At 54.2% G+C, this 24,162-nt stretch overlaps 1 protein-coding gene across 8 annotated transcripts in view; it reads right to left on the reverse strand.

Moving 5' to 3' along the window:
- CSNK1D (casein kinase 1 delta) overlaps nt 1-11,976 on the reverse strand; it is a 33,698-nt gene extending 21,722 nt beyond the window's left edge. For all 8 annotated transcript variants that reach the window (XR_004430308.1, XR_004430307.1, XR_004430306.1 and 5 more), the window contains exons 1-2: nt 11,542-11,976; nt 3,307-3,417 (exon numbers count right to left, since the gene is read on the reverse strand). Coding sequence is in view for 5 of the 8 variants with exons in the window: in XM_033181681.1 (XP_033037572.1) it covers nt 3,307-3,417; nt 11,542-11,617 (187 nt within the window). In the remaining 3 variants the exon portion in view is untranslated. The remainder of the gene's footprint in view (nt 1-3,306; nt 3,418-11,541) is intronic.
- Between the last annotated feature and the right edge of the window lie 12,186 nt (nt 11,977-24,162).

Below are 24,162 nucleotides of genomic sequence, written 5' to 3' on the forward strand. Positions count from 1 at the left end.
TCTGTCCTCTGTGAAGTTACACAGCCTTCTAAACCCAGTTTCCTCATTTGCAACATGAGGCTGAAGAGCTCAGTACCCACTGCCCAGGGCTGCTGTGGGCAGTGACCGGTGTGTTTTTAATGCTCAATCTTCCCAAGCTGCAGATAACAGAATGCACTCAGCGTGGAGCTTTCTCCTGGAAGGCAGCTTCCATCAAGCAGACGTAAGCAATATCAGAACCTGGCACCACCGCTTGACTCTCACGTGAAAGGAAGGAAAACCACAATGAGAGGTGCTTGCTGCCCGTTTTTTCAGAGACAGCAGGACAATCTGCACCATCCACAGCAGACACTGCACAAGGGGACAATCTGCACCACCCACAACAGGACAATCTGCATCACTCACAGCAGACACTGCACAAGAACGGGCGGCGGCAAGATCTGGTGGTTTCTGGATGAAGCAATTTCTTCCCATTATTTGTCAACTCCCTGGTTTTGTCTCAAAGTGAATTCAAGAACCACCACCAGAATGAGGCCTTCTGCCTTCCCAGACATCATTTGTTTTCTAAAATGCAGATCTTTAGATCTTTACAGTATCTGGACAGGCGCGGTGGCTCACGCCTATAATCCCAGCACTTTGAGAGGCCGAGGTGAGCAGATCGCCTGAGATCAGGAGTTCACAACCAGCCTAGCCAACGTGGTGAAGCCCTGTCTCTACTAAAAATACAAAAATTAGCCAGGCGAGGTGGCTCATGCCTGTAATCCCAGCTACTGCAGAGGCTGAGGCAGGAGAATGGCCTGAACCCAGGAGGCAGAGGTTGCAGGGGGCCAAGATCCCGCCACTGCACTCCAGCCTGGGCAACAGAGTGAGACTGCGTCTCAACAAACAAACAAACAAACAAACAAAAACAAAACTTTGCCAGTATCCACCAGATGTGTGTGCATTTAACACAGAAGACCTGACCTACATTTTGGAATGGTCAGGGACATGGCAATGCGCTTGAAGCCCAAATGGGAGAAAATCCGTTTCTGAAATCCTGTTTGGTTTCCAGGATCCTAGGGAAGGTGCATGGGCAGGAACAGGAAGGTGCTTCTTTACTCTCTTAAGCCAGTGGCCACAGGGGAAGGAACTTTGCCTGCTAGGGACCTTCAGCACTGTCTGAAGAAAGTTTCGAGTATCACAACTGGGGCCTGGGGTGCTGCCAACATCTACCATGCAGAGAACACACCACTACAAACAGCACTAGTGCTGGGTGGAGAAGTCCTGTTCAGGAACCACGTAGCTACCTTTTGGTTCGGGGTTGGCTTCCCCAGTGACCATCCTGGGCTTTTTTCTTTTTTTTGAGACAGAGTCTCGCTCTGTCACCCAGACCTGAGTGCAGTGGCGTGATCTCCACTCACTGCAGGCTCCACCTCCCGGGTTCAGGCCATTCTCCTGCCTCAGCCTCCAGACTACAGGCGCCTGCCACCAAGCCCGGCTAATTTTTTGTATTTTTTTTAGTAGAGACAGGGTTTCACCATGTTAGGATGGTCTTTATCTCCTGATCTCATGATTTGCCTGCCTCGGCCTCCCAAAGTGCTGGGATTACAGGTGTGAGCCACCGTGCCTGGCCTATCCTGTGCTTTTAAGGACTGGCTTTCTTCCCTTTGCCCTTGTGTACCCCTGGCTTGCAAGTTCACCTGCAGATGTCTCTCGTAAAAGGTTAAGGTATTTTTAAGCTTGCAGGTTTTACTCGACCCCCGCACCAGGCTCCCGCAGGCCAAGGTCACACCTTGCACCACCCTGCTCTACTTGGCTCGTCACACCTCCAAGGCAATGCAGGCTCCAGGCCCTTGAGAAGCCGGTCCACCACCAAGGGCCGCCAGACAGGCTCCCAGGGCGGGGTCTCTGCTGAGCTTTCCTTGGGTTGGTGATGGGATTTTTCATTCCTGTGGCCTCCTCTGGTCATGGTGAGGCCCGTGTAGGATACATTGGATGGTCCTCTCTGTAACGGGCTCCCCAGGACCACGGGTGCTGCCAAAGACATTTTGTGTCACATAAACCTAGAAATGTCGGTTTCTTGTAGTAGCACAGATTACGTTGCTTGTGCTGAGAAAAGATGTCAAAAAAGCCCATCAACAGTCCTCCCTTTCCCGTGACAAAAGGGCTAACAGAGGGCCCTGAACAGCTTCTCCTTTGGCCGGTTGCCCAAGGGGACTCACCCAACCATCCGCCTACAAATGTGCCCCGGAGGCTTCTGACCGGGAGGGCTCCACGGACATGGCACAGCCACTCTTCAGACAGAAAGCCCTGTTCCCAAAGAGCGCACCTGCCAGACCGAAGCTCTGCTGCTGAGATGCGTGCTTCATGACTCTGAAATCCCCACAGAGAATGCCCTCCTGCTCCATCAGCCGAACTGTTTCAAAGTCCAGGGAACTCGCAAGAGCTGGACTCTGAGGTCAGGAAGGAGCACTCTGCTCCACACTCGGCCCACCATGGAACACCAGGTATCTAAGGCCCTGGGCTGAGGGCTCGCCGAACGGGGACAGTAACTGAGCTGGAAGAGGTCATGATGGTCGCCAAGCTCAAAACCCTTGTTTTGCTCAGGAAAAAATGAGCCCAGAGTGTGTGAAGGGACATCCCCCAAGCTGTAAGCAAAGCATGCGAAGGAGCAGAGGCCTCACCCAGGGATCACACACCAGGAAGGTCCCACCAGCAACAGCCCCCGCGACCACTGAGGGGCACAGACACCATAGGGAGCATGCATTAAAATTCACACAAACTTTATTTCAGACACCATGACCCGACATGAAGTAAAATTTAAACAAAAGGACAAGATGGCATGTTTCTTTTCTTTTTTTTTTTGGGACAGGGTCTCACTCTGTCGCCCAGGCTAGAGTGCAGTGGTGTGATCTTAGCTCACTGCAACCTCCGCCTCCCAAGCTCAGGCGATTCTCCTGCCTCGGCCTCCTGCATAGCTGGGATTACAGGTGCACGCCACCACACTTGGCTAATTTTTGTATTTTTAGTAGAGACGGGGTTTCACTACGTTGGCCAGGCTAGTCTCGAACTGCTGACCTCAAATGATCCACCCGTCTCGGCCTCCCAAAGTGCTGGAATTCCAGGAGTAAGCCACCGCGCCTGGCCCATAAGATATATATTTGTGTTGAGGGAGGGTCTCTGGACCCGAGACTCTCTGAAGGAAGCTGTGACCTCTTCGTCAGGGTGTGGGGAACACTTCCCTTCCTTTTGCCCGGAGCCAGTTTTGGGTTTATTTTAACCAGCAATACTGAGTTGCTGTTCTCCCTTAGAACCCTGGTGTTCCTCTGTGACTGGTAAAGGACCTACCTCCTCCCTGCATCATCTTGTAGATTTTGCTCTCAATGTGGAGCTGAGGGTGTTTGGTTTTGACACATTCAAGCTTGATGGCTACTTCTTCTCCTGCAGCAATGTCCGTACCTTGGCAAAGAAAGAAAACCACAACAGGAATTACCTGGTGTCCACCAAATAACCCAACGTGCTGGAGAAACGACAAGCACTACGTGAGTTTTCCAGTAAGGACCAAGTGATGGACGTGTTCTCCTTTCTAGCATAGTAAGGCGGGTTCATTAGCTAACACATCTCTGGGGGAAGTTATCCTTAGTCCCATTTTCACAACAGGACAAATTTGAACTGCACAGAAAGTCTATGCGGTTTCCATCACCCGCCTACCAGTCTCCAGGTGCTGCAGCTCCCTCTCCACAGTAGCCCTTTTGGTCTGCATCCTCCCATCAGCCCTGCCCAGGGCCCCTGCATTCGCCTGCCCCAGAGAGCCCATGGTGGAGCTCCAGGGTGCCATTCCCTTTTCTCCACGCTGCCTTGACAGGCCTCTGGGAGGGGGTGGTTTCAGATTCTCCCTGAGGAAGGGCTGGGTTTTTACCCAACAATCACAGCCCCAGTTCACCCAGGCACGGCATCGCAGGCAGTGGGAGTCATCTCCAGCCAACCTACTGCACGCAAACACCCTCCACCAGGCGGAGGGAGGCCCTTCTCTGTTCCTGGGGCCGCAAAGCCAGAAGAATCGCCTGTTTTCAAAGCCCTAAACGCACCACCTACCAACACACACCGGTCGCACATCTTTCGTCAGTCAATGGCTAAAACCAATGACACATCTAATACCCTGATGACTGGACTATGAGTCTGGAGGCAAAATTAAACTTTTTATCTAGAAATGTTCCATCTCTGCTTTACTCTGATAAATGACAAACGTGACAATCACCATCCCTCTCAGGTTCACCCACAAATACTCCTGAGTTTGAATCTGGCCCAAAGCCTTCCCCAAATCCACTGCATGAGGTATCCCAGGAGCTTGAACCGAAGAGGAGAGAAAAAGAAGCTGCACACAGCACATACTCAGCTCTCTCCTCTTCCATCATGGATCCCTTCGGAGTATAAGACACTGGAATCGGCCGGGCATGGTGGCTCACGCCTGTAATCCCAGCACTTTGGGAGGCCGAGGAGGGCGGATCACGAGATCAGGAGATCAAGACCATCCTGGCTAACACAGTGAAACCTTGTCTCTACTAAAAATACAAAAAATTAGCTGGGCGTGGTGGCGGGTGCCTGTAGTCCCAGCTACTCGGGAGGCTGAGGCAGGAGAATGGCGGGAACCGGGAGGCGGAGCTTGCAGTGAGCCAAGATCGTGTCACTGCACTCCAGCCTGGGCGACAGAGCAAGGCTCTGTCTCAAAAAAAAAAAAAAAAAAAAAAGACACTGGAATCCTTCCCAACAGCGTGGCTATGTGCAAAGGAATTCACACTAGCTTCACACTAGCTTCAGCAGCCCAGACAGAGCCCTGGGAGACTTCCTTCCCGGGGGCACTAGTGCTGGGCAAAGTGACCTGGCTAGTTCTTAGCGACTCAGTTTCTCTTGTCAATGGAGATCAGTGGTGAGGTCTGACATCTATCTCATGAGAGTTGTGGAGATGAATGGGTTAAGTTTCTCATACAGCTTAAGATTCTCATACAGCTTTAAGATTCCCTGATGAAAGGCAGAGTAAGGTCAAGTGAGCACTAGAGCCGTCTGTTGATATCCACACACGTCCACTGAACACCCAAGAACCCCCTCGTCTGCCCAGATGGTGGCATGAGATGTGCCACTTCCAGCCTGGGCCTCAAACCCACCGCCACTGCTGCGTTCCACAGGAATCGCCATGATCAGGTCATCGCCAGTGACCATTCTAGATTAAAGAACGTCACTTACTATCAACACAGACTCTTCGGAGTACTCAAGGTAATAAGTTTTGTTCTTCCTGCCTACAGTTGAGACAGTCTATCCAATTACAAGAGAAATGACTTCATCGAAAAATGTACTGTGCAAATGAAAAACGAACTCTGAGTTCCTTTAAGGACCTGGACTCTGAACTCAACTCGCCAGCCGGAAGGGAGGGTGACTCATCCCACTAGTTATGTCAGCAGCTCCCTGAACCCCCAAGCAGGCGCAGTGCAGCCTCGGACAGCACCGCCACCCTCGCCAGCTGGCAGCCCAGTGACCCCACGGCCTGGGGCCAATGGCTTGGGGCCACACAGCCTGCTGACTAGCATCTCTCACTCCACTTCTCTGTAGATGACACAGCTAATGTCTGCCAGTCGTACCTGCAACACTGACTGTCGTGGGGCAAAGTCATCACCAGCCACTCTGGCACACACCACCAATCACACCCTATCATGGGGCTGGGACCTCTTGCTGTGCAAGCACACAGAGCCAGCCCTGCTGTGGAACCAGACACCAAGGTTGCCCTGAGTCTCTACAGGGGAGCAGAGGATGCAGGCCCTGCACACAGATGTGAGGACGGCAACTCTCTGGGGCCTCCAGCAGGCAGGCGCCTCATCACCTGCTATGCAGAAGCATCAGGCAGCAGAGCATCAAGGTCTGTGCATTCCTGGGCACCACCTGCCTCAAGGTCGCTGAGCACCACTCAGACCCCTGGCCTGCAGCCCTGTCCTACCTCACCCACCGGGGGCACCCCCACACTCTACCAGTCGTGCTGCTCAGTCAGGTCCTCCAGCTGCCATCAGTCCACAAGGCAGCACGGAGGCGCTGAATAACTGTGGTGGCAATCTGGCATCGCTGCAGCATCCTGACCTTATTATACACAAGTTTTGGTGTGCAACCGATTGAAAATTACAAGCCTGGTCCTTCACTGCAGGCTAAATCTGAGAAGCACGACTAAAAGCGGAATGAGAATTTGAAAGACCCTGAGCCCTGGGTGTCAGAATCAAAACAAACCAAAACCTGGCGACACACAGATCACCAGGCTGTCTGGGTTGTCTGTTTATACAAAGGACATTCTACCAGCAGAACAACCTCAACTCTTCCCTGCAGCTCAACAATCCTGGTCTGCTGTGAGACAGGGCTTTCCTCAGTCTGTGTCTGGGTGTCAGTTAATGTTAGTCCTACAAAAACAAAAAGATGTCCCTCAAGTTCAGCAGACAAAAGCAGATGGTGGCCGGGTGTGGTGGTTCACGCCTGTAATCCCAGCACTTTGGGAGGCTAAGGCTGACGGATCACTTGAGGTCAGGCATTCAAGACCAGCCTGGCCAACATGGTGAAACCCCATCCCTACCCTCAATACAAAAAAAACTCGCCAAGCGTGGTGGTGAGCGCCTGTAACCCCAGCTACTCAGGAGGTTGAGGCGGAAGAACTGCTCAAACCCAGAAGGCGGGAGTTGCAGTGAGCTGAGATCATGCCACTGCACCCCAGCCTGGGAGACGGAATGATACTTTGTCTCAAAAAAAAAAAGGCCAGGCGCAGTGGCTCAAGCCTGTAATCCCAGCACTTTGGGAGGCCGAGACGGGTGGATCACGAGGTCAGGAGAACGAGACCATCCTGGCGAACACGGTGAAACCCCGTCTGTACTAAAAAAATACAAAAAACTAGCCGGGCGAGGTGGCGGGCGCCTGTAGTCCCAGCTACTCGGGAGGCTGAGGCAGGAGAATGGCGTAAACCCGGGAGGTGGAGCTTGCAGTGAGCTGAGATGGGGCCACTGCACTCCAGCCCGGGCGACAGAGCGAGACTCCGTCTCAAAAAAAAAAAAAAAAAAAGCAGATGGTGAATTAAGTGAACCTAACCAGAGTGTGGCCCTGTCCTGGCAAAGGAGGGTAATTCTGAATTACCAGCCTGGATACTGGCAACTCCCATTAAGGATTGTCTTGTCAACAAAGAAACAGGGAGACGCCTTGAGCAGCAGGACAAAGGTCACCTCACAGGGCAGTGGTCAGCAGTACTACGACTTCTCATTACAGACGCTTGAGTTAAGCAGAGTCAAAGGTCAGCAGAGGCCACAGCCCTCAACACTGCAGTGAGGAGACCCCGGAAGCTACAGTGAGAACAGGTGGCCGCTCTCCTCTCATGGCTGGTCAGCGTCTTGGGGTCCTGCTGCATGCCAGGCACCCTGCAGGCTGCCTCTTGAGAAATCAGTCAGTGCGGGGAAAAACGTGTGCTTCAGAGATGAAGAAGCAGTTAGCTCCCAAAAGATACTTGTGTACATTACGAGGTCAGTCCATCCACGTAACAGGTGGACAAACGGGGGCCCTGACAAGCTGACAGTGCAATGGGATCAAGTACAAACGCCAACAGATGCACCTGTCCAGCCCACCAGCCAGGTAACCCGGGCCTGCCACTCACCTCCAGCACATGCGACGGGCGAGAACAGAGGCCAGCTGGGCTCTCACTGCCTCTCTGCATGGGCCCCCTGCGGGGTGAACACAGCGCCTCTCCCTCTAACCTGGCCCAGCCGAACCTTCCCCCAGACACCCCTGTGGTACTGGGGCTGGGAACTTATGGTCCACATTAAGGACACTGTCTGTTTTCAAATGTTATCAAGTTTTTCAGTGGTACTCTACCAGCAAAAATGAAAGGACTTCTGGTTTATGGCCACACCACACGGACACGAATGTGGAGGGCAGCACGGGGCCGGGGCCAGGTCACACGACAAGCTGCCAAGGTGTGCGCTCCACAGGTTGTGTGTGGGCTCTGCCGCCTCCCAGCCTGCCCTCCTGAAGGGCCTTCCAGATCTGGCAATCTCAGACTGAAGACTGAGATTGTTCTTTTTGGGGTCCCACTTTCCAAGGCCTGGGCATTCAAGAAATAGCCCCCAAATACTGCCCCCTTTAAAGGGGCAATTTTGGAACACGACAACCCGGCAGGATCCTGCAGTGCAGCACTGCCCTCCAACTATCACAGCAGGGTCGGGGCAGGCAGGCCCACACCACACTTCTAGGCCACAGGCACTCCACTGCAGCACAGCCTTCCCCTCCCTTCCCCGGCTCAAACATCGGAAAGCACAGAAAGTCCCCAGTGGAAAAACAAAAACCCAAAAGCCAGGCTCAAAGCAAGGTGAACCCCACCCGGAGGATACCAAAGTGAACAGTAGGAAAGGTCTTAACGATACTTATACTAGAATACACACGACACGCAGAGGTCAAGATGAAGACCTAGTTCCTCAATTTATGTCTAACTGGCTGCCCAAACAAAACTATGGTGGGGATTGACCAATCCATCTCAAGGTCTTCAGATCAGCCATCTTTGACTCTAACTGCCATTCTGCTCAGACTCACGCTTCTTCCAAACTGCCTTACTCCGGCTAACGTGACCACCTCGCCTTTCATTTCCTCAGCGGGGTCATCTGAAAGGACCACAGTGTGGCCAGGAGCCAATGCTGACGGAAAAAAAAAAATCAGCCGTGCCCAACCCTACACAAGTAACTGGACGTGCACCCTGATGGATGGCTGTCTGGGGGAGTCCAACCCCAGGGAGTCAGAGCCACAGCCACCTGCAATCCCGTATCCAGCATGACTGTATGCCCAGCGAGAGGTGAGGCCTGGAGGGTGGAACGCTAAGTGAGGAGACAGCCTTCCATCCTCCACCTCTGGAATTAGTTGGTGACAACCACACCAAAATTTGTCTGACTCTATCTTTGGAAAGCACAAAAGCTGTTTGACAAGGTCTCAGAGAAGAAAACAGATAGTTTCAAAGTACTTCTTTCTTTTTTTTTTTTTTTTTTGAGATGGAGTCTCGCTCTGCCGCCCAGGCTGGAGTGCAGTGGCCGGATCTCAGCTCACTGCAAGCTCCGCCTCCCGGGTTTATGCCATTCTCCTGCCTCAGCCTCCCGAGTAGCTGGGACTACAGGCGCCCGCCACATCGCCCGGCTAGTTTTTTGTATTTTTAGTAGAGACGGGGTTTCACCATGTTAGCCAGGATGGTCTCGATCTCCTGACCTCGTGATCCGCCCGTCTCGGCCTCCCAAAGTGCTGGGATTACAGGCTTGAGCCACCGCGCCCGGCCCTTTCTTTTTTTTTTAGACAGAGTCTCACTCCCTCACCCAGGCTGGAGTGCAGTGGTGTGATCTTGGCTCACTGCAACCTCCGCCTCCCAGGTTCAAGCGATTCTCGTGCCTCAGCCTCCCAAGTAGCTGGAATTACAGGCAGCTGCCACCATGCCTGGCCAATTTTTGTATTTTTAGTAGAGACAGGGTTTCGCCACGTTGGTCAGGCTGGTCTCGAACTCCTGACCTCAAGTGATCTGCTCGCCTTGGCCTCCCAAAGTGCTGGGATTACAGGCGTGAGCCACCATGCCTGGCCCAAAATACTTCTTTTTGATGCCTGCCTAAAGGTGGTTAATGGACTGGCTTTGCAGTGTAACTCAGATCCTGGGATTAAAACTTTCGCCAAAATCTACTGTTCTATAAATAAGCCAAACGACTTCCACTTACCAAGCACTCTGACTTCCAAAACACTGCCAAGAACACATCCAGCTGACCACCTGGTATAAATGTTTAAATAGTCAAACCCAAATGTCTAAAGCCTGCTTACTCAACAGGCCACTAAAGCATATGTACAGGTTCAAAAGCAACAACATGGCATGTGACGGGGTTAGCCGGCAGATTAACCAGGCACCCAAAGTATGAGCCACCCATATGTATGGATTCAGCCTAACGCTGTCAGCCCACCAGGTCCTGAGTCCTCTCTCTGGTGAAAAGTGGGAAGGGAGTGAGAACTGGGGACTGTCCACATGTGGGTTCATCTAAAAGGTATGACCAGAGGCATCACTGACATCCCATGGGATTCCTGACCCTGGCTGACAGATGCCCCAGCCAAAACACGCCCCAAAGCTAGCGCTGCTGGAACAGAAAAACAGCTCCCCTCAAAGGTCTGCAGCAGCCCCTCTGCAGGCACATCGCCTGCGGCTACATATCCTCAAATGCAAGGGGTCTTGGAATAACTCGTGCACTGCACAATCCCACTGACAAGTGCAGAAAATTGTTACTGTAAAATTACAAACTTCCGCCAGGCGCGGTAGCTTCCCAGCACTTTGGGAGGCCGAAGTGGGTGGATCACTTGAGATCAGGCGTTCAAGACCAGCCTGACCAACATGAAGAAACCCCGTCTCTACTAAATATACAAAATTAGCCCGGCGTGGTGGCGCATGCCTGTAATCCCAGCTACTAGGGAGGGTGAGGCAGGAGAATCACTTGAACCTGGGAGGCGGAGGTTGCGGTGAGCCGAGATGGCGCCATTGCCCTCCAACCTGGGCAACAAGAGCGAAACTCCGTTTCAGAAAAGAAAAAAAAAAAAAAATTACAAACTTGAAGATTTAAGCCAACCTTTCATTACACTTGTGTTCACGTGCATATTTTTCCATTGTAAACATGACACAACCCAGAACGTTCTAATCCCATTTTTTTTGAAATCCACCTTGAGACTGTTACAGTCTAAAGGACAGCTCATGAGTACAACTACTTCATCTGCCTCTCACTTCGCCAGCATCTTAACCCTGGGTGACTTTTTCTACAGTCACCTAAACTTAACCCTTGCTCATCTGCACTCAGTCACCGCTCCAAGGCCAAGGGGCATAGGTGAGAGAGAACCCCCAGCGGTCAGTCACCAGGGCGACTGCGAGGCGGAGGGCAAGCCCCGCTCCTAGCCGGGCCACTCCCCCACTCCCACAAGGCATTTGGGTCTTTCTGACATTTTCCCCCACGCGTGCAAAACGCAGGGGCAGCCTCTGTGGGGGGCGCCAGACAGCCCCGGACCGGGCTGCGGAAGAAAGACCGTGGCCTTTGTTTACTGCGGTGACCTTAGGCGTGGAGGAAGCCGACGCCCGCTCCGCGGCCCCGGCCTTGCCCCCTCCCCTCCCACGGCCCGCTGCCCCCACCCCCGCCCTGCCCCTCCCCCAGGCCCGCCTCCCCACGCCCCACCCAGCCCTTCCCGGGTCCGCTCCCCGCGACCCTGCCCCTACCCGGGTCAGCGGCCCCGAGACCATGCCCCAGCCCGGGTCAGCTCGCCTGTCCCCTCCTCCCTCCAGACCCTGCTCCCCCGACCTGGCCCTGCCCCTCCCCCACGTCCACTCCCCACTGCCCTCCCCACCCCTGGCCGCGCTCGCCTAGTGGCCGTTGGGTTCTGGCCACGACCCGGCGGCGCCCAGACTTGCACGCAGACCCTGCGGGGGCCTCCACTTCCTTCCGCGGTCGCGATTGGTCTTGGCAGCCGCAGGGCCCGGGTCCTCGAACGGCGGGCGGGCGGGCGGGGGCGGCGGGGCCTCACCGAGATAGATGTCTCCGAAGGAGCCGCTGCCGATCTTCCGGCCCAGCCGGTACCTGTTCCCGACTCTCAGCTCCATGGCAGCAGCGGCGGCCCGATTCGCTCCTGCCCTCCCGGCCGCTTCCTGGGTCTGAACTCCGGGAGGCGGCGCCGCTGCTGCCGCTACTGCGGGTCCGGCTGCCGGCTCCGCCCCCCTCACGGCCCCGCTTTCACCATCGCTTTCCTGTCACCCCGCCGCTCCCAGCGCCTCAATACGGGGCGGATGGGACAGTCCGAGCGCCGCCGCCGCTGCTCCGGCCCCTGCCAACCCCGCTTGCCCTCTCCCCGCCGCGGATGGACTCGGATCTTCCGGGCCTAAATCCCCCTTCAGCTGCCTAAAGGAGCCGCCGCCATCGCGCTGTGACGTCACTTCCCCTAGCAACCCGGCGGGGCGGGGCCGCGGCGCTCCGCGGGCGGGGCCTGGCCCTCGGGGGCGGGGCCGGGCGGGGCGAGCGCTCCCGGCCTCCTCCCAACTCTGCGCAGGGCCCAGCCCTTCTGCCCCGCCCTGTCCCGTTACCCCCGGACCTCGGGCCGCCAGCCCCTTCCACCTGCAGTCTTCCGCTGCTCTCGCGGGGGCTCTTCGTGTGTCCCCCAAGATGTCGAGGAAACCAGATGAGTTCCTCGCGACAGGCGGTGCCTTTTGCAGGAGGGGACAGGTAGCTGGGACCTGGACAGAGTGACAAGCCAGGCTCAGGGGACACAGGTGAGACCCCCTCACTGGGCTACCAGTTCCCGGGCTTGGGGCATCCCAGGACGTCAGTGTCTGCGGCCTTACCTCCTGACACCTAAGGCCAGAGACAGAGTGGGCCTGCGCCCTCGGAGGTCCTCATGTCCAGCTCGGAGGTCAAGGGCAAAGCCACCACCTTTCACAATACGAGGCCAGACCACCTGCCTCCCGCCAGTCCCTGCAGCCTGGAGACCAAGTCAACATTCTTATCTGTGTTGGTTCTGAATGTTCCTCCTTGCAAAAGAAAACAACGAGTGGACGTTCAGGCTGATGGCCAGCTTCAAAGATTGGGGCCTTTGATTCCCATCGCTGGGAAGAAAGCCCTTCAGACAAGCCCCCTGGGCTGCAGTGCGTAGGGACCTTGAAGAACCCGTACCCATGGTCCCACGTCCGTGTATGTCGAGACCTGTCGCATCCTCGCTGAAACTCAAGAACGTGAAACAGGTAAATGTGTGTTTTGAGGCAGTAGCATACCAGGGCTCTGGTGTGGGCACCACAGCGTGAGTGAGACAACAGCCTCAGCCCGTCCAGGTCACTGCAGAAGAGGAAAGCAGCCCCCGCAGGCCCCGCAGTGGTGCCCGCCTTTCTCCACCCCCAAGTTCTTCCTCTCCACCCCTCAGCTCCAAACAGCTGGAGGTTGGGTCGGGGAGGCAGGCGTCCATTCCTGAAGTTACACAGCAGGGCCTGGGGACAGGAGATGCCGCCGGCCAGACCACCGTCAGTCACTAATGAGGCACAGGCAGTCGTAACTGCCCAGTTTCTGAGTTACAGGAGCCTGGGGTGGGGGGCTGCCAGACTAGTACAACTGACCTTGTTGGCAGAATTGCTCACGGCTTTTCTGTTGATGAACAGAGCCCACTCTCCCGTGGGTGACTGTGATCCTTCTTCCGGGGGAGTCCTGCTCTCCCTGACCAGGGGCACCTGCCCACCTGTCAGCTGCTCCTCCCTCAGCTGGTCCTCCTGGGCTCTGATGGCCCCAACATTTCTAGCTCTTCTCACCCATAGTGCCCCAGCTTCATGCAGCTGCAGCAGGTACTGTGCCCATCTGCCTGACTTTTGTGTGTTTGTGTCTTGACTCTATAACCCGTGCACACAGAGAGGGCTGTGGTGTAGTGGGGATGGCCAGAGCCCTGGGAATGTGCGGGCTGGTCAAGGTGAGGGAGGCTGATGGCTGTGGCTCCCCCACCACCAGCCCCAGCCACGACAAACTGACAAAGGAAGAGGACAGTGGTGCCCTGGAGCCCCGGGGTCAGAGAGAGGAGGCCAAAACAGGTGTGGAGCCCAGCGAATGACACCACGCCTTCCGAAAAGACAGGACGCAGACATGGCATGAACAGGACATCCTACAGCCAGAGCCCCAGGTTCTGAGCTAGCAAACTGTCGGCAGGGGGCTGAAGCTGAGGATAGTCATTGCCAAGGAACAGCCTCCATCACAGGGGAGACGCTTGCACAGATGCGGGGATGAGGGGTTGGTGACCGCTGGGAACGGGCGTGTGAGGCAGAGTCTCCAGGCGTGGTCTGTGGGGTGGTTTGATGATACTAGGACATCTTTCAGACTAGAAGGACGTCCGGACCTGCAGGCTGGAAAGCCCCCTGAGCTCCCAGCAGGACGTATGAGGGCAAGCCCACACCCGGGACCGTCCTGATACAACTCCTGAACACCACAGTGTCTCCTTTACTGTTGCTATCAAGAAATACCTGAGGCTGGGCAATTTATGAAGAATCATGATGTAATTTGTATATTTGTCCCTACTAAACCTCATGTTGAATTGTAAACCCCGAGGTTGGAGGTGGGGTTTACACTGAGTGGTGGCTGAGAGGTGGCTGGACCGTGGGGGTGGATTTCTCAGAAATGTTTAGCACCATCCCCTTGGTGCTGTCCTTGAGATAGTGAGTTCTCCCGAGATCTGGTTATTTAAAAGTGTGGGGCACCTCTCTCCCTCGCTCGCTCGCTCCTGCTCTGGCCACGTGACCTGCCTGCTCCCCCATTGCCTTTCACCATGATCCGAAGCTTCCAGAGGCCTCCCCAGAAGCCAAGCAGGTGCCAGCACCATGCTTCCTGTCAAGCCTGCAGAACCATGAGCCAAGTAAACCTCTTCTCATTATTTATTTATGTATTTATTTTGACACAGGGTCTCGCTCTGTCACCCAGGCCAGAGTGCACTGGCGCACTCTCGGCTCACTGCAACTTGCGGCTCCCGGGTTCAAGCGATTCTCGTGCCTCAGCTTCCTGAGTAGCTGGGACTACAGGCACACGCCACCATGCCTGGCTAATTTTTCATATTTTTTGTAGACATGGGGTCTTACTATGTTGCCCAGACTGGTCTCAAACTCCTAAGCTCAAGTGATCCATCCACCTCAGCCTCCCAAAGTGCTGGGATCACAGGCGTGAGCCACCACGCCTGGCCCTCTTTTCTTTTAAAATTGCCCAGTCCTAAGTATTTCTTTATAGCAAGGCAACCACAGCCTAACATAGCTCATGATGCTGAGGTCTCGAAAGTTCAAGATCCGGCGTCTGCCTCTGGTGAGGGTCTCGCTGCCTCCACTCATGGCAGAAGGTGAAGGGGAGCTGGAGTGTATGGAGACCGTGTGCGAGAGGGAGCCGGAGTGCGTGGAGACCGTGTGCGAGAGGGAGCCGGGGTGCGTGGAGACCGTGTGCGAGAGGGAGCCGGGGTGCGTGGAGACCGTGTGCGAGAGGGAGCCGGGGTGCGTGGAGACCGTGTGCGAGAGGGAGCTGGAGGAGTAGGGAAGTACAGGCCTTTTTTTTTTTTAAGATGGAGGCTGCAAAATCCACCTTCCAGGTTCAAGCGATTCTTCTGCCTCAGCCTCCTGAGTAGCTGGGATTACAGGCACCTGCCACCATGCCCAGCTAATTTTTGTATTTTTAGTAGAGACAGGGTTTCACCATGTTGGTCAGGCTGGTCTCAAACTCCTGACTTCGTGATTCGCCCGCCTTGGCCTCCCAAAGTGCTGGGATTACAGGCGTGAGGCACCACACCTGGCTGTGCAGGCCTTTTTAAAAGCACCTCTTGCTGGAACTAGTAAGAGTGAAAACTCACTCATTACCAAGAGGACAGCACCAAGCCATTCGTGAGGAATCCGCCCCCATGACCCAGACACCTCCAACACTGGGGATCAGATTTCAACCTGAGGTTTGAAGGGACCAACACCCAAACTATAGCAACAGGGAAAGGAAAGTTTATGGATACCCATTTAGAAAGAATCTGCTAAGAAAGGGAAAGAATCGGCCGGGCGCGGTGACTCACACCTGGAATCCCAGCACTTTGGGAGACTGAGGCAGGTAGATCATCTGAGGTCAGGAGTTTGAGACCAGCCTGGCCAACATGTGAAACTCTGTCTCTACTAAACATGCAAACATTAGCCACGTGTGGTGGCATGTACCTGTAGTCCCAGCTACCCAGGAGGCCGAGGCAAGAGAATCCCTCGAATCCGTGAGGCAGAGGTGGCGGTTAGCTGAGATCCTGCCACTGCACTCCGCCCGGGCAACAAGAGCGAGACTGTATCTCAAAAACAAACAAACAAACAACAACAACAACAAAGTGAAAGAATCAGACTGGCTTGGGGCTCTGCTGTCACCTGCCCGTGACCTCCCAAAAGTGTGTATCAGAAACTGACCTGCCTAGTGCATCAGTGGAGTGGGTGCTTTGGAGGGGGTCTCGGATCGTGAGGCCCCGCCCTCATGAATGGCTTAGTGCCTGGTGAAAGGGCTTGATGGAGGGAGTTTGGTCCCTTTTCCCCTTTTGTCTCTCTGCCGTGTGAGGACACCACGTTCCTCCCCTCTGGAGGACACAGTAACAAGCTGTCATCTTGGGAGGAGACACCGGGCCCTGACCAGACGCTGAACCTGCCAGCACCCTCATCTTGGACTTCCCAGCCCCCAGAACTGTGAGAAATAAATTTCTGTTCTTTATAAATACCTAGTCCATGGCGTTTTGTTACAGCAGCATGAACAGACTGAGATAGCGGCTTACACATAACTAGAAACTGCAGAAAACATCTTCAGACAGCTGAGACGGCTCCCAGGACTCATGCCTGGCACAGACACCATCTGCCTGGCAGGGCGAAGAAAGACATCTGTGGGTGTGGGAGGATTCTGAGTCTAACACCCTGAGCCTAGCCAGGAAGGGGCCAGGAAGGCCTCCCTGTGAACGACGAATGAGACAGAACCCAGATCTCAGACAGGGCAGGGAAGGGGAGGGGGCACCATGTCAAGCAGCACTCTCTGTGTAAGTCGGCACCTGCGCACACCTGCATGTACACATGTGTATTGTGTGTGTATGGACATGTTAGAAATGGATGTGTGCATGTGTCTGCATGTGTGTGTGTGCATTTATGCACACATAGTACACAGGTGCATGCACATCATGTACATACATGTTTGCATATGTGCATGTGTGTACGTGCATGTGTTTGTGTGTGCATGCACACAGCATGCATGTGTGTTTATACTTGCATGCATGCTAACATATGGTAGAGAATAAATAATGATCACCTCTCTGGAACTGGGTAAAGTAAGTGCTAAACAGATTTTCGACAGGAAGTGCTACTGCAAGGAATTCCTCTGTAGGCTAGCCCTAAAACCTGGAAGCTGGGGGCAGGGAGCAGTGAGGAGTGGAAATCTTCCCAGAGCTCTCATCAGAAGTGAGGAAGGCTGGATACGGTGTCTCACGCCAGTAATCCCACGCTTTGAGAGGCAAAGGCAGGAGGATCAGTTGAGCCCCGGAGTTTGAGACCAGCCCGGGCAACATGACAAATCCCCATTTCTACAAAAATACAATTAGCCAAGAATTGTGGTGCGCACCTGCAGTCCCAGCTACTTGGGAGGCTGAGGCAGGAGGATTGCTTGAGCCCCGGAGGTCTAGGCTTCCGTGGCCGTGACCGCACCACTGTACTCAAGCCTGGAAGACAGAGTGAGACCCTGTTTCAAAAAAAAACAAAAACGAATGATGGCCAGGCACGGTGGCTCACACTGTAGTCCCAGCACTTTAGGGGGCCAAGGCAGGTGGATCACTTGAGGTCAGGAGTTCGAGAACAGCCTGGCCAACAAGGTGAAAACCTGTCTCTACTAAAAATATGAAAATAGCTGGGTGTGGTGGCAGGCGCCTGTAATCCCAGCCACTTGGAAGACTGAGGTGGGAGAATCACTTGAACCTGGGAGTGGAGGCTGCAGTGAGCTGAGATTGCACCACTGCACTCCAGCCTGGGTGACAGAGTGAGACTCTGTCTCAAAAAAAAAAAAAGGAGGCACTAACCAAAAAAAGAAGGAGGCAGTAACGTGCTACAACACAGACAAATCTTGAAAACCCACGATGCTCAGCAGCAGAAGTCTCAGAAGACTCTATACTGTATGAGTCCATTTACATGGAATGTCCAAAATAGGCAGATTCATCCACATAGACTGTGGATCGGTGGTTGTCAGGGGCTGGTGGGATGTGGGCAGTGACTGCTCATCGGGAGGGGCTTGCCTTCCCTTTCGGGACGGTGACAATGTTTCAGAACTAGACAGAGGTGAGTGTTACATAATATTGCAAATGTACTAAAATTAACGGAAATGTACACTTTTAGATAGTTAAAATGATGAATTTTGTTATGTAAATTTTACCTACATTTAAAAAAAAAAAGTCCAGGCGCAGTGGCTCACGCCTGTAATCCCAGCACTTTGGGAGGCCGAGGTGGGTGGATCACAAGGTCAGGAGTTCGAGACCAGCCTGGGCAAAAAGGTGAAACCCCGTCTTTACTAAAAAATATAAAAATTAGCCCGATGTGGTGGTGCGCACCTGTAGTCCCAGCTCTCGGGAGGCTGAGGCAGGAGAATCGCTGGAACCTGGGAGGCAGAGGTTGCAGTGAGCCGAGATTGTGCCGCTGCACTCCAGCCTAGGCAACAGAGTGAGACTCCATCTCAAAAAAAAGTAATTAATTAAATTAAATTTTAAAAAACCCAACCTAGACAACTAGTGAGACCTTGTCTCTACAAAAAAATAAAAAATTAGCCAGGTGTGGTGGCTCACACCTGTAGTTCAAGCTACCCAGGAGGCTGAGGCAGGAGGGTGGCTTGACTGCAGGAGTTGGAGACCAGCCTGGGCAACATGGCGAAACCCCGTCTCTACAAAGAATATAAAACTTAGCCCAGCATGGTGGTGCGCACCTGTGATCCCCGCTACTCTGGAGGCTGAAGTGAGAGGATTGCTTGAGCCCCGGAGTTGGAGGTTTCAGTGAGCTGAGATTGCATCACTGCACCCCAGCCTAGGCCACAGCAAGACGCTGTCTCAACAACAACAAAACAAGAGGCTGGGCACAGTGGCTCATGCCTGCAATCCCAGCTCCTTGGGAGGCAGAGGCAGGAGAATTCCTTGAACCTAAGAGGCAGAGGTTGCATTGAACTGAGTTCAGGCCACTGCACTCCAGCCTGGGCGACAGAGTGCAGAGTGAGACTCTGTCTCAAAAAAAAAAAAAAAAAAAAAGAAACAAAACCCAGAAACAAAAACCACCAAAACCCACGAAGCAGCCCTGAGTCCAGAGCCAACTCCCTTGCTGGGTTAGAGGTCCTCCCCTCCCATCCCACTTGCAGTTTCCTGAAGGCATCAATGTTGCCCCGCCCCTGAGCCTGGGGGTGATGAAGATGGACAAGCCAGCCCTGCACAGATGAAGGCCACTGACAGCTGCACAAGGGGGGCTGCGGTTTGCAGCTTCCAGCAGCTTTCAGGGGGACGGGACTTCAGCCCGATAAAAGATGCCAGCATGGAGGTTCCCAGATGGGACCTGAGGGTGGTATTCCAGGAGCTAGAGGCAGTATGTGTTCCTGAGTGTGTGCATACAAGTGTGCGTGTGTGCACGTGTGCATGTGTGTCCGTGTGTGTGCACGTGTCTGTGTGTGTGCATGTGTGCCTGTGTGTACCTGTGCACGCATGTGTGTGTGTGATGTGTGCACGTGTCCGTGTTTGCATGTGTGTTCACGTGTGTGCATGCATGTGTGTGTGTGCACAGGTATGTGTGTGTGCGTGAGTGTTGGGCAAACCTATCTATCACCCACCTGCTGGCCAAGGGTAACTCCAGGAAGTGCGGGAATCACCCAGGGCTCAGGTTAGACGGAGGCACGGGTAGAGCTGAGGAAAGCAGCCCTTCATGTTCCTGAGGCTCCTAGCCAGCCCTGGTGACTAATTGGGCAGAGGCGAGCAATGCCCAGCCCATGCCAGGCAGGAATGGAAGGGAGTTCATGTTCCACCTCCCACGACTTAGCCCAGGCACCGATGAGGCCACCATGAAGGCTGGGACTGTAATGAGGTTGCCCTAGAGATGCCCTGTGCAACGCGGCAGCCGTCAACCACATGTGGTTATTTAAATTAATTAAATAAAAGTGAAAAGCAGTTCTTCAGGCTCCTAAGCCACATTTCAAGTGCTTGGTGATACTCGGAGTGGTCAGGGCTGCTGGAGACCAGTGGTCTGGACCAGAGGTGATTTCGTTCTCTAGGGGGGATGTGGCTGCTGCCAGAGAGAATGGCCTGGCCCTGAGTCAGTAGGGCTAAGGCAGAGACCCCCTACCCCCTGCCCCAGACCCAGCCCTGATTCATGCCCCTGGCAGCATCCAGGGTAACGGCTGGCTACGAGGGAGAGCTTTCCATGCACATGGCTCCTTCCACAGCTGGTTTACCTGGTCAGGTGAGGGTGTGAGCCTTGAAGAAGCCAGGTGGGAGGAGGGGTTTGGTTGTACTGGCCCTTGGTAGGGCTAAGGGTGGCCCACGTCTGTGGTCATCGCACGGTGGGGGCTGCATGCCCCTGATGGAGTTGGTTCCCATCAGACATTTTGAGTCCTGAGCTGGGAACCTATTGGGGGTGGAACCTGCCCCATACCTGGACCCTCACACCTTCCCCCACATGGCCCACAAGGTGATGGACCGCCTGGGCTGGGTGCTGCTCCAGTTTTTGTGTTCAGAGGTCGTCCAGGGTTCCCAGGCCCAGCCCTGCATGCCTGGCTCAGGAGCACCCTCCCTCAGTCCTGGGGCCCGTCCTTAGCCTGGCAGCCCTGGGCAAACTGTGTATCCTCTAGTCAGTTTCTCCAGGGTGACCGGCAGTGACTGAAGTCCCTGTTTCCTGTTCCACCCTCGCTGTGCAGGGTTGGGCACACAGGGCGCCATCAGTGCACTGTCTGCAATGGCGAGAAGCCAGCGCTCCACGCAGGAGGAACGATGTGTCCTTGCCACTGCCCTCATTTGTGACTTGGACAGCCGCTCCCAGCAGGATGGAGTCCTTTCCTCCAGAGCCGGGGAGGAGTGAGGCCTGGCGTCCGGGTGGTACCTGCCTCACCCAGGTCTCAGAGAGCTGTTCCTCGGCCGCCTCTGCCACTGGAGGTGTGGGCAGGTGATGGGGTGATGCCCACAGGAGTGCAGTGGATGCGGCCCTGGCCCAGCCTGCAGGAAGTCAGAGGGGTCCCCACCAGGGCTGGGGCTGCTGCCCCATCCCCGTCCCACCAATGAGTCCTGCTGCTGGCTGGTCAGGGCACAACTGGAAGGGTCATGCCTGTCCCCAGCTCCCAGAGGTCTCGCTCCTCTCTCGTGGCTGGCACAGAACCAGCAGAGAGGCCCAGCCTGCGTGCTCTTCAGCACCCCAGGCACCATCCCGGCCAGCTGGGGTGCGTCTGTGCCCAGACGCCCTCGACCCCCCTCTTCTCTGAATCTCACAGCTGTGTGGGGTGACTGGGCATGAGTCATCAGCCACTGAGGCCTCCCACCTGCCCCAGGTGAGCACAGCCTCTGTAGGGGCCACCCAGTGAATCGGCAGCCATGGGAACTTCCCTAGCACCTCCTCCCCAGGGTGTCCATCCAGGCCACCTCCTTTCTCTGCCGCCTCGTCCAGGCAGGACATCCCACCCAACTTAGCTGGCAGAGCTCTAGAGGTCAGGCTAAGTGACCAGGTAACATGGGGTAGCCCTCGCCAGTCCCAAGCATGTTCCCTGAGGAGGCCACTGGGAGGTATGTCCCTGGTGCTGGAGCAGGCTGAGGGCATTCTGGGTCAAATTAATGCAAGATTTGGGACCTCTGAAACAGAGCTCTGAGCACATGCTGGGAAGTTGGGGGCGGGTAGAAGAGCTGCTGGGAGCGCCCAGCACAGCGCGGGATGCAGGATGCGGGATGCTCAAGGAGGGACAGCTGCACAACTGGGAGTTGCGATGACGTCGAGGACCGGGGAGGCATTGAAGGCAGCTGACTCCAGACCAGCTCTGTCTGCTCCAACGCAGCACTGAGGCATCCAGTCGAGGCAGGCAACTCAAGTCAGAGCAGACCCAAAGGAACAAAGAGAGAAAAATTAAAAAGACAGAAAGCAGTGGGGCAGGAAGGGACGAGAGAGAGGGGAAGAATGAGGATTAAAAAACCCAAAAGCTGGGCCATGGTGGCTCACGCCTGTAATCCCAGCATTTTGGGAGGCTGAGGCAGGCGGATCACTGGAGGTGTGGGCAGGTGAACTCCTGAGGTCAGGAGTTTGAGACCAGCCTGGCCAACTTGGAGAAACCCCATCTCTACTAAAAATACAAAAATTAGGCCGGGCTCGGTGGCTCACGCCTATAATCCTAGCACTTTGTGAGACTGACGCAGGTGGATCACCTGAGGTCAGGAGTTCAAGACTAGCCTGGCCAACACAGAGAAACCCCGTCTCTACTAAAAATATAAAATTAGCCGGCCATGGTGATACATGCCTGTAATCCCAGCTACTCGGGAGGCTAAGGCAGGAGAATCACTTGAATGGGGGTGGGGGGTGGGGGCGGAGATGGTGGTGAGCCAAGATTGTGCCACTGCACTCCAGCCTGGGCAACAGGAGCGAAACTCTGTCTCAAATAAATAAATAAATACAAACTTAGCTGGACCTGTAGTCCCAGCTACTCGGGAGGATGAGGCAGGAGAATTGCTTGAACCCAGGAGGCAGAGGTTGCAGTGAGCCGAGATTGTGCCACTGCACTCCAGCCTGGGCAACAGAGTGAGACTCTGTCTCAGAAAACAACAAAACCCCCAAAAGCTGGGGCATGGGAGGAATGACCCCGCAAAAGCACCCTGCAGGAATGAAGAAAGGAAAACAAGACAGCACAAACAAAACGCAAGAAAGGAAGTGACTGCAGAGTTTTAAATAATACAATTAGAAACACTTAAAAACCAGTAACACTGAAAACCGACATGAAGTCGCTAAATTCCTAGAAAACTGTAAAACGAAAAAAACAAAACAAAACAAAAGGCAAAAAACTGAATAGATTAAAAGTGTTTGTTGGGGCCCTCCCCTCCTCTAGCACGGGGCCTAGGCTGCTGTATGAGTGAGTTCCACTCAGCTTCTGGGGCCAGTTAATTCCTGTCTTGGACAAAATGTTCCAGAAAGTCAAAAGAGTGGGATGTGTCCAGCCCACTTTATGAGGCTAGGACGATAGCAACTCCAAACCAACAAGAATAGACAAAAACAGAACATGAGAGGCCTGTCTCACTCCAGATTTTAGGTGCAAAAAATATGAAATAAAATATTAGGGGCCAGGTGAAGTGGCTCATGCCTGTAATCTCAGCCCTCTGGGAGGCTGAAAGCAGGGGATCACTTGAGCCCAGGAGTTCAAGACTATCCTGCGCCACATAGTGAGATCCTGTCTCTACTTAAAAAAAAAAAAACTGTGGCCGGGCGCGGTGGCTCAAGCCTGTAATCCCAGCACTTTGGGAGGCCGAGACGGGCGGATCACGAGGTCAGGAGATCGAGACCATCCTGGCTAACATGGTGAAACCCCGTCTCTACTAAAAAATACAAAAAACTAGCCGGGTGAGGTGGCGGCCGCCTGTAGTCCCAGCTACTCGGGAGGCTGAGGCAGGAGAATGGCATAAACCCGGGAGGCAGAGCTTGTAGTGAGCTGAGATCCGGCCACTGCACTCCAGCCTGGGCGACAGAGCAAGACTCCGTCCCCCCAAAAAAAAAAAAAAAAAAAATTAAAAATTAAGCCTGGGCAAAAACATAGTGAGACTTTGTTGCCATGAAAAAATAAAAAAATTAGCCAACGTGTTTGCGTGCACCTGCAGTCCCAGCTACTTGAGCTGCTGATTTCAGGAGCATCACTGGAGCCCAGGAGTTCGAGGCTGCACTGAGCGGTGATTGTGCCACTGTACTCCAGCCTGGGTGACAGAGTGAGCTCCTCTCTCTAAAAAAAAAAAAAAGAAAGAAAAAAGAAAAAATTTGAAATAAAATATTGGCTAGCTGGACCTCATGGTCTGGGTTTCTCTAGTTTAATATCAGACAATATCAGTGCAATTTGTCCCATCGATATGCTACAGAAGAAAAACTCTGACCAACTCAGGCATAGAAAAGCATTAGATGGATTATAATTGATTTCACCTACTGTGTTGATGATTTAAAAGCTCTTAGCAAATAGACATATTTTCCAATGGTACAGGTTAGACACCCGTGTCCACAGCAACCATGCATGCGATGGAGACACTTCAGTGGCTGAGCCCATGACCAGGACAAAATGCCCAACGATGTGCTCCTGGTTCCCGCGGCCTCAGAGACGCACAATCCAGCAACCGTGCTCTTTGGTGTTACCTGGGTTGAAAACTTATGCCTATACAAAAACCTTCATGTGAATGTTTATAGCATCTTTATTCATAATCATCCAAAACTGTCCAAACTGGAAGCAACCAAGATATCCTTTCTTTGGTATCAGTACCTCCATCCAGTGACACAAGATAGAAGGTGCCAGCGCGCCACACCAAGGCACGCGTGAATTGTGAATGAGGGTGAAAGAAACCAGTCGGAGGCCGGGCGCGGCAGCTCGCGTCTGTGCTCCCAGCAGTTTGGGAGGCCGAGGTGGGTGGATCACCTGAGGT

Source organism: Trachypithecus francoisi, unplaced genomic scaffold (assembly GCF_009764315.1).
Source record: "Trachypithecus francoisi isolate TF-2019V2 unplaced genomic scaffold, Tfra_2.0 Lachesis_group20, whole genome shotgun sequence".
NCBI classification, from domain to species: Eukaryota; Metazoa; Chordata; class Mammalia; order Primates; family Cercopithecidae; genus Trachypithecus; species Trachypithecus francoisi.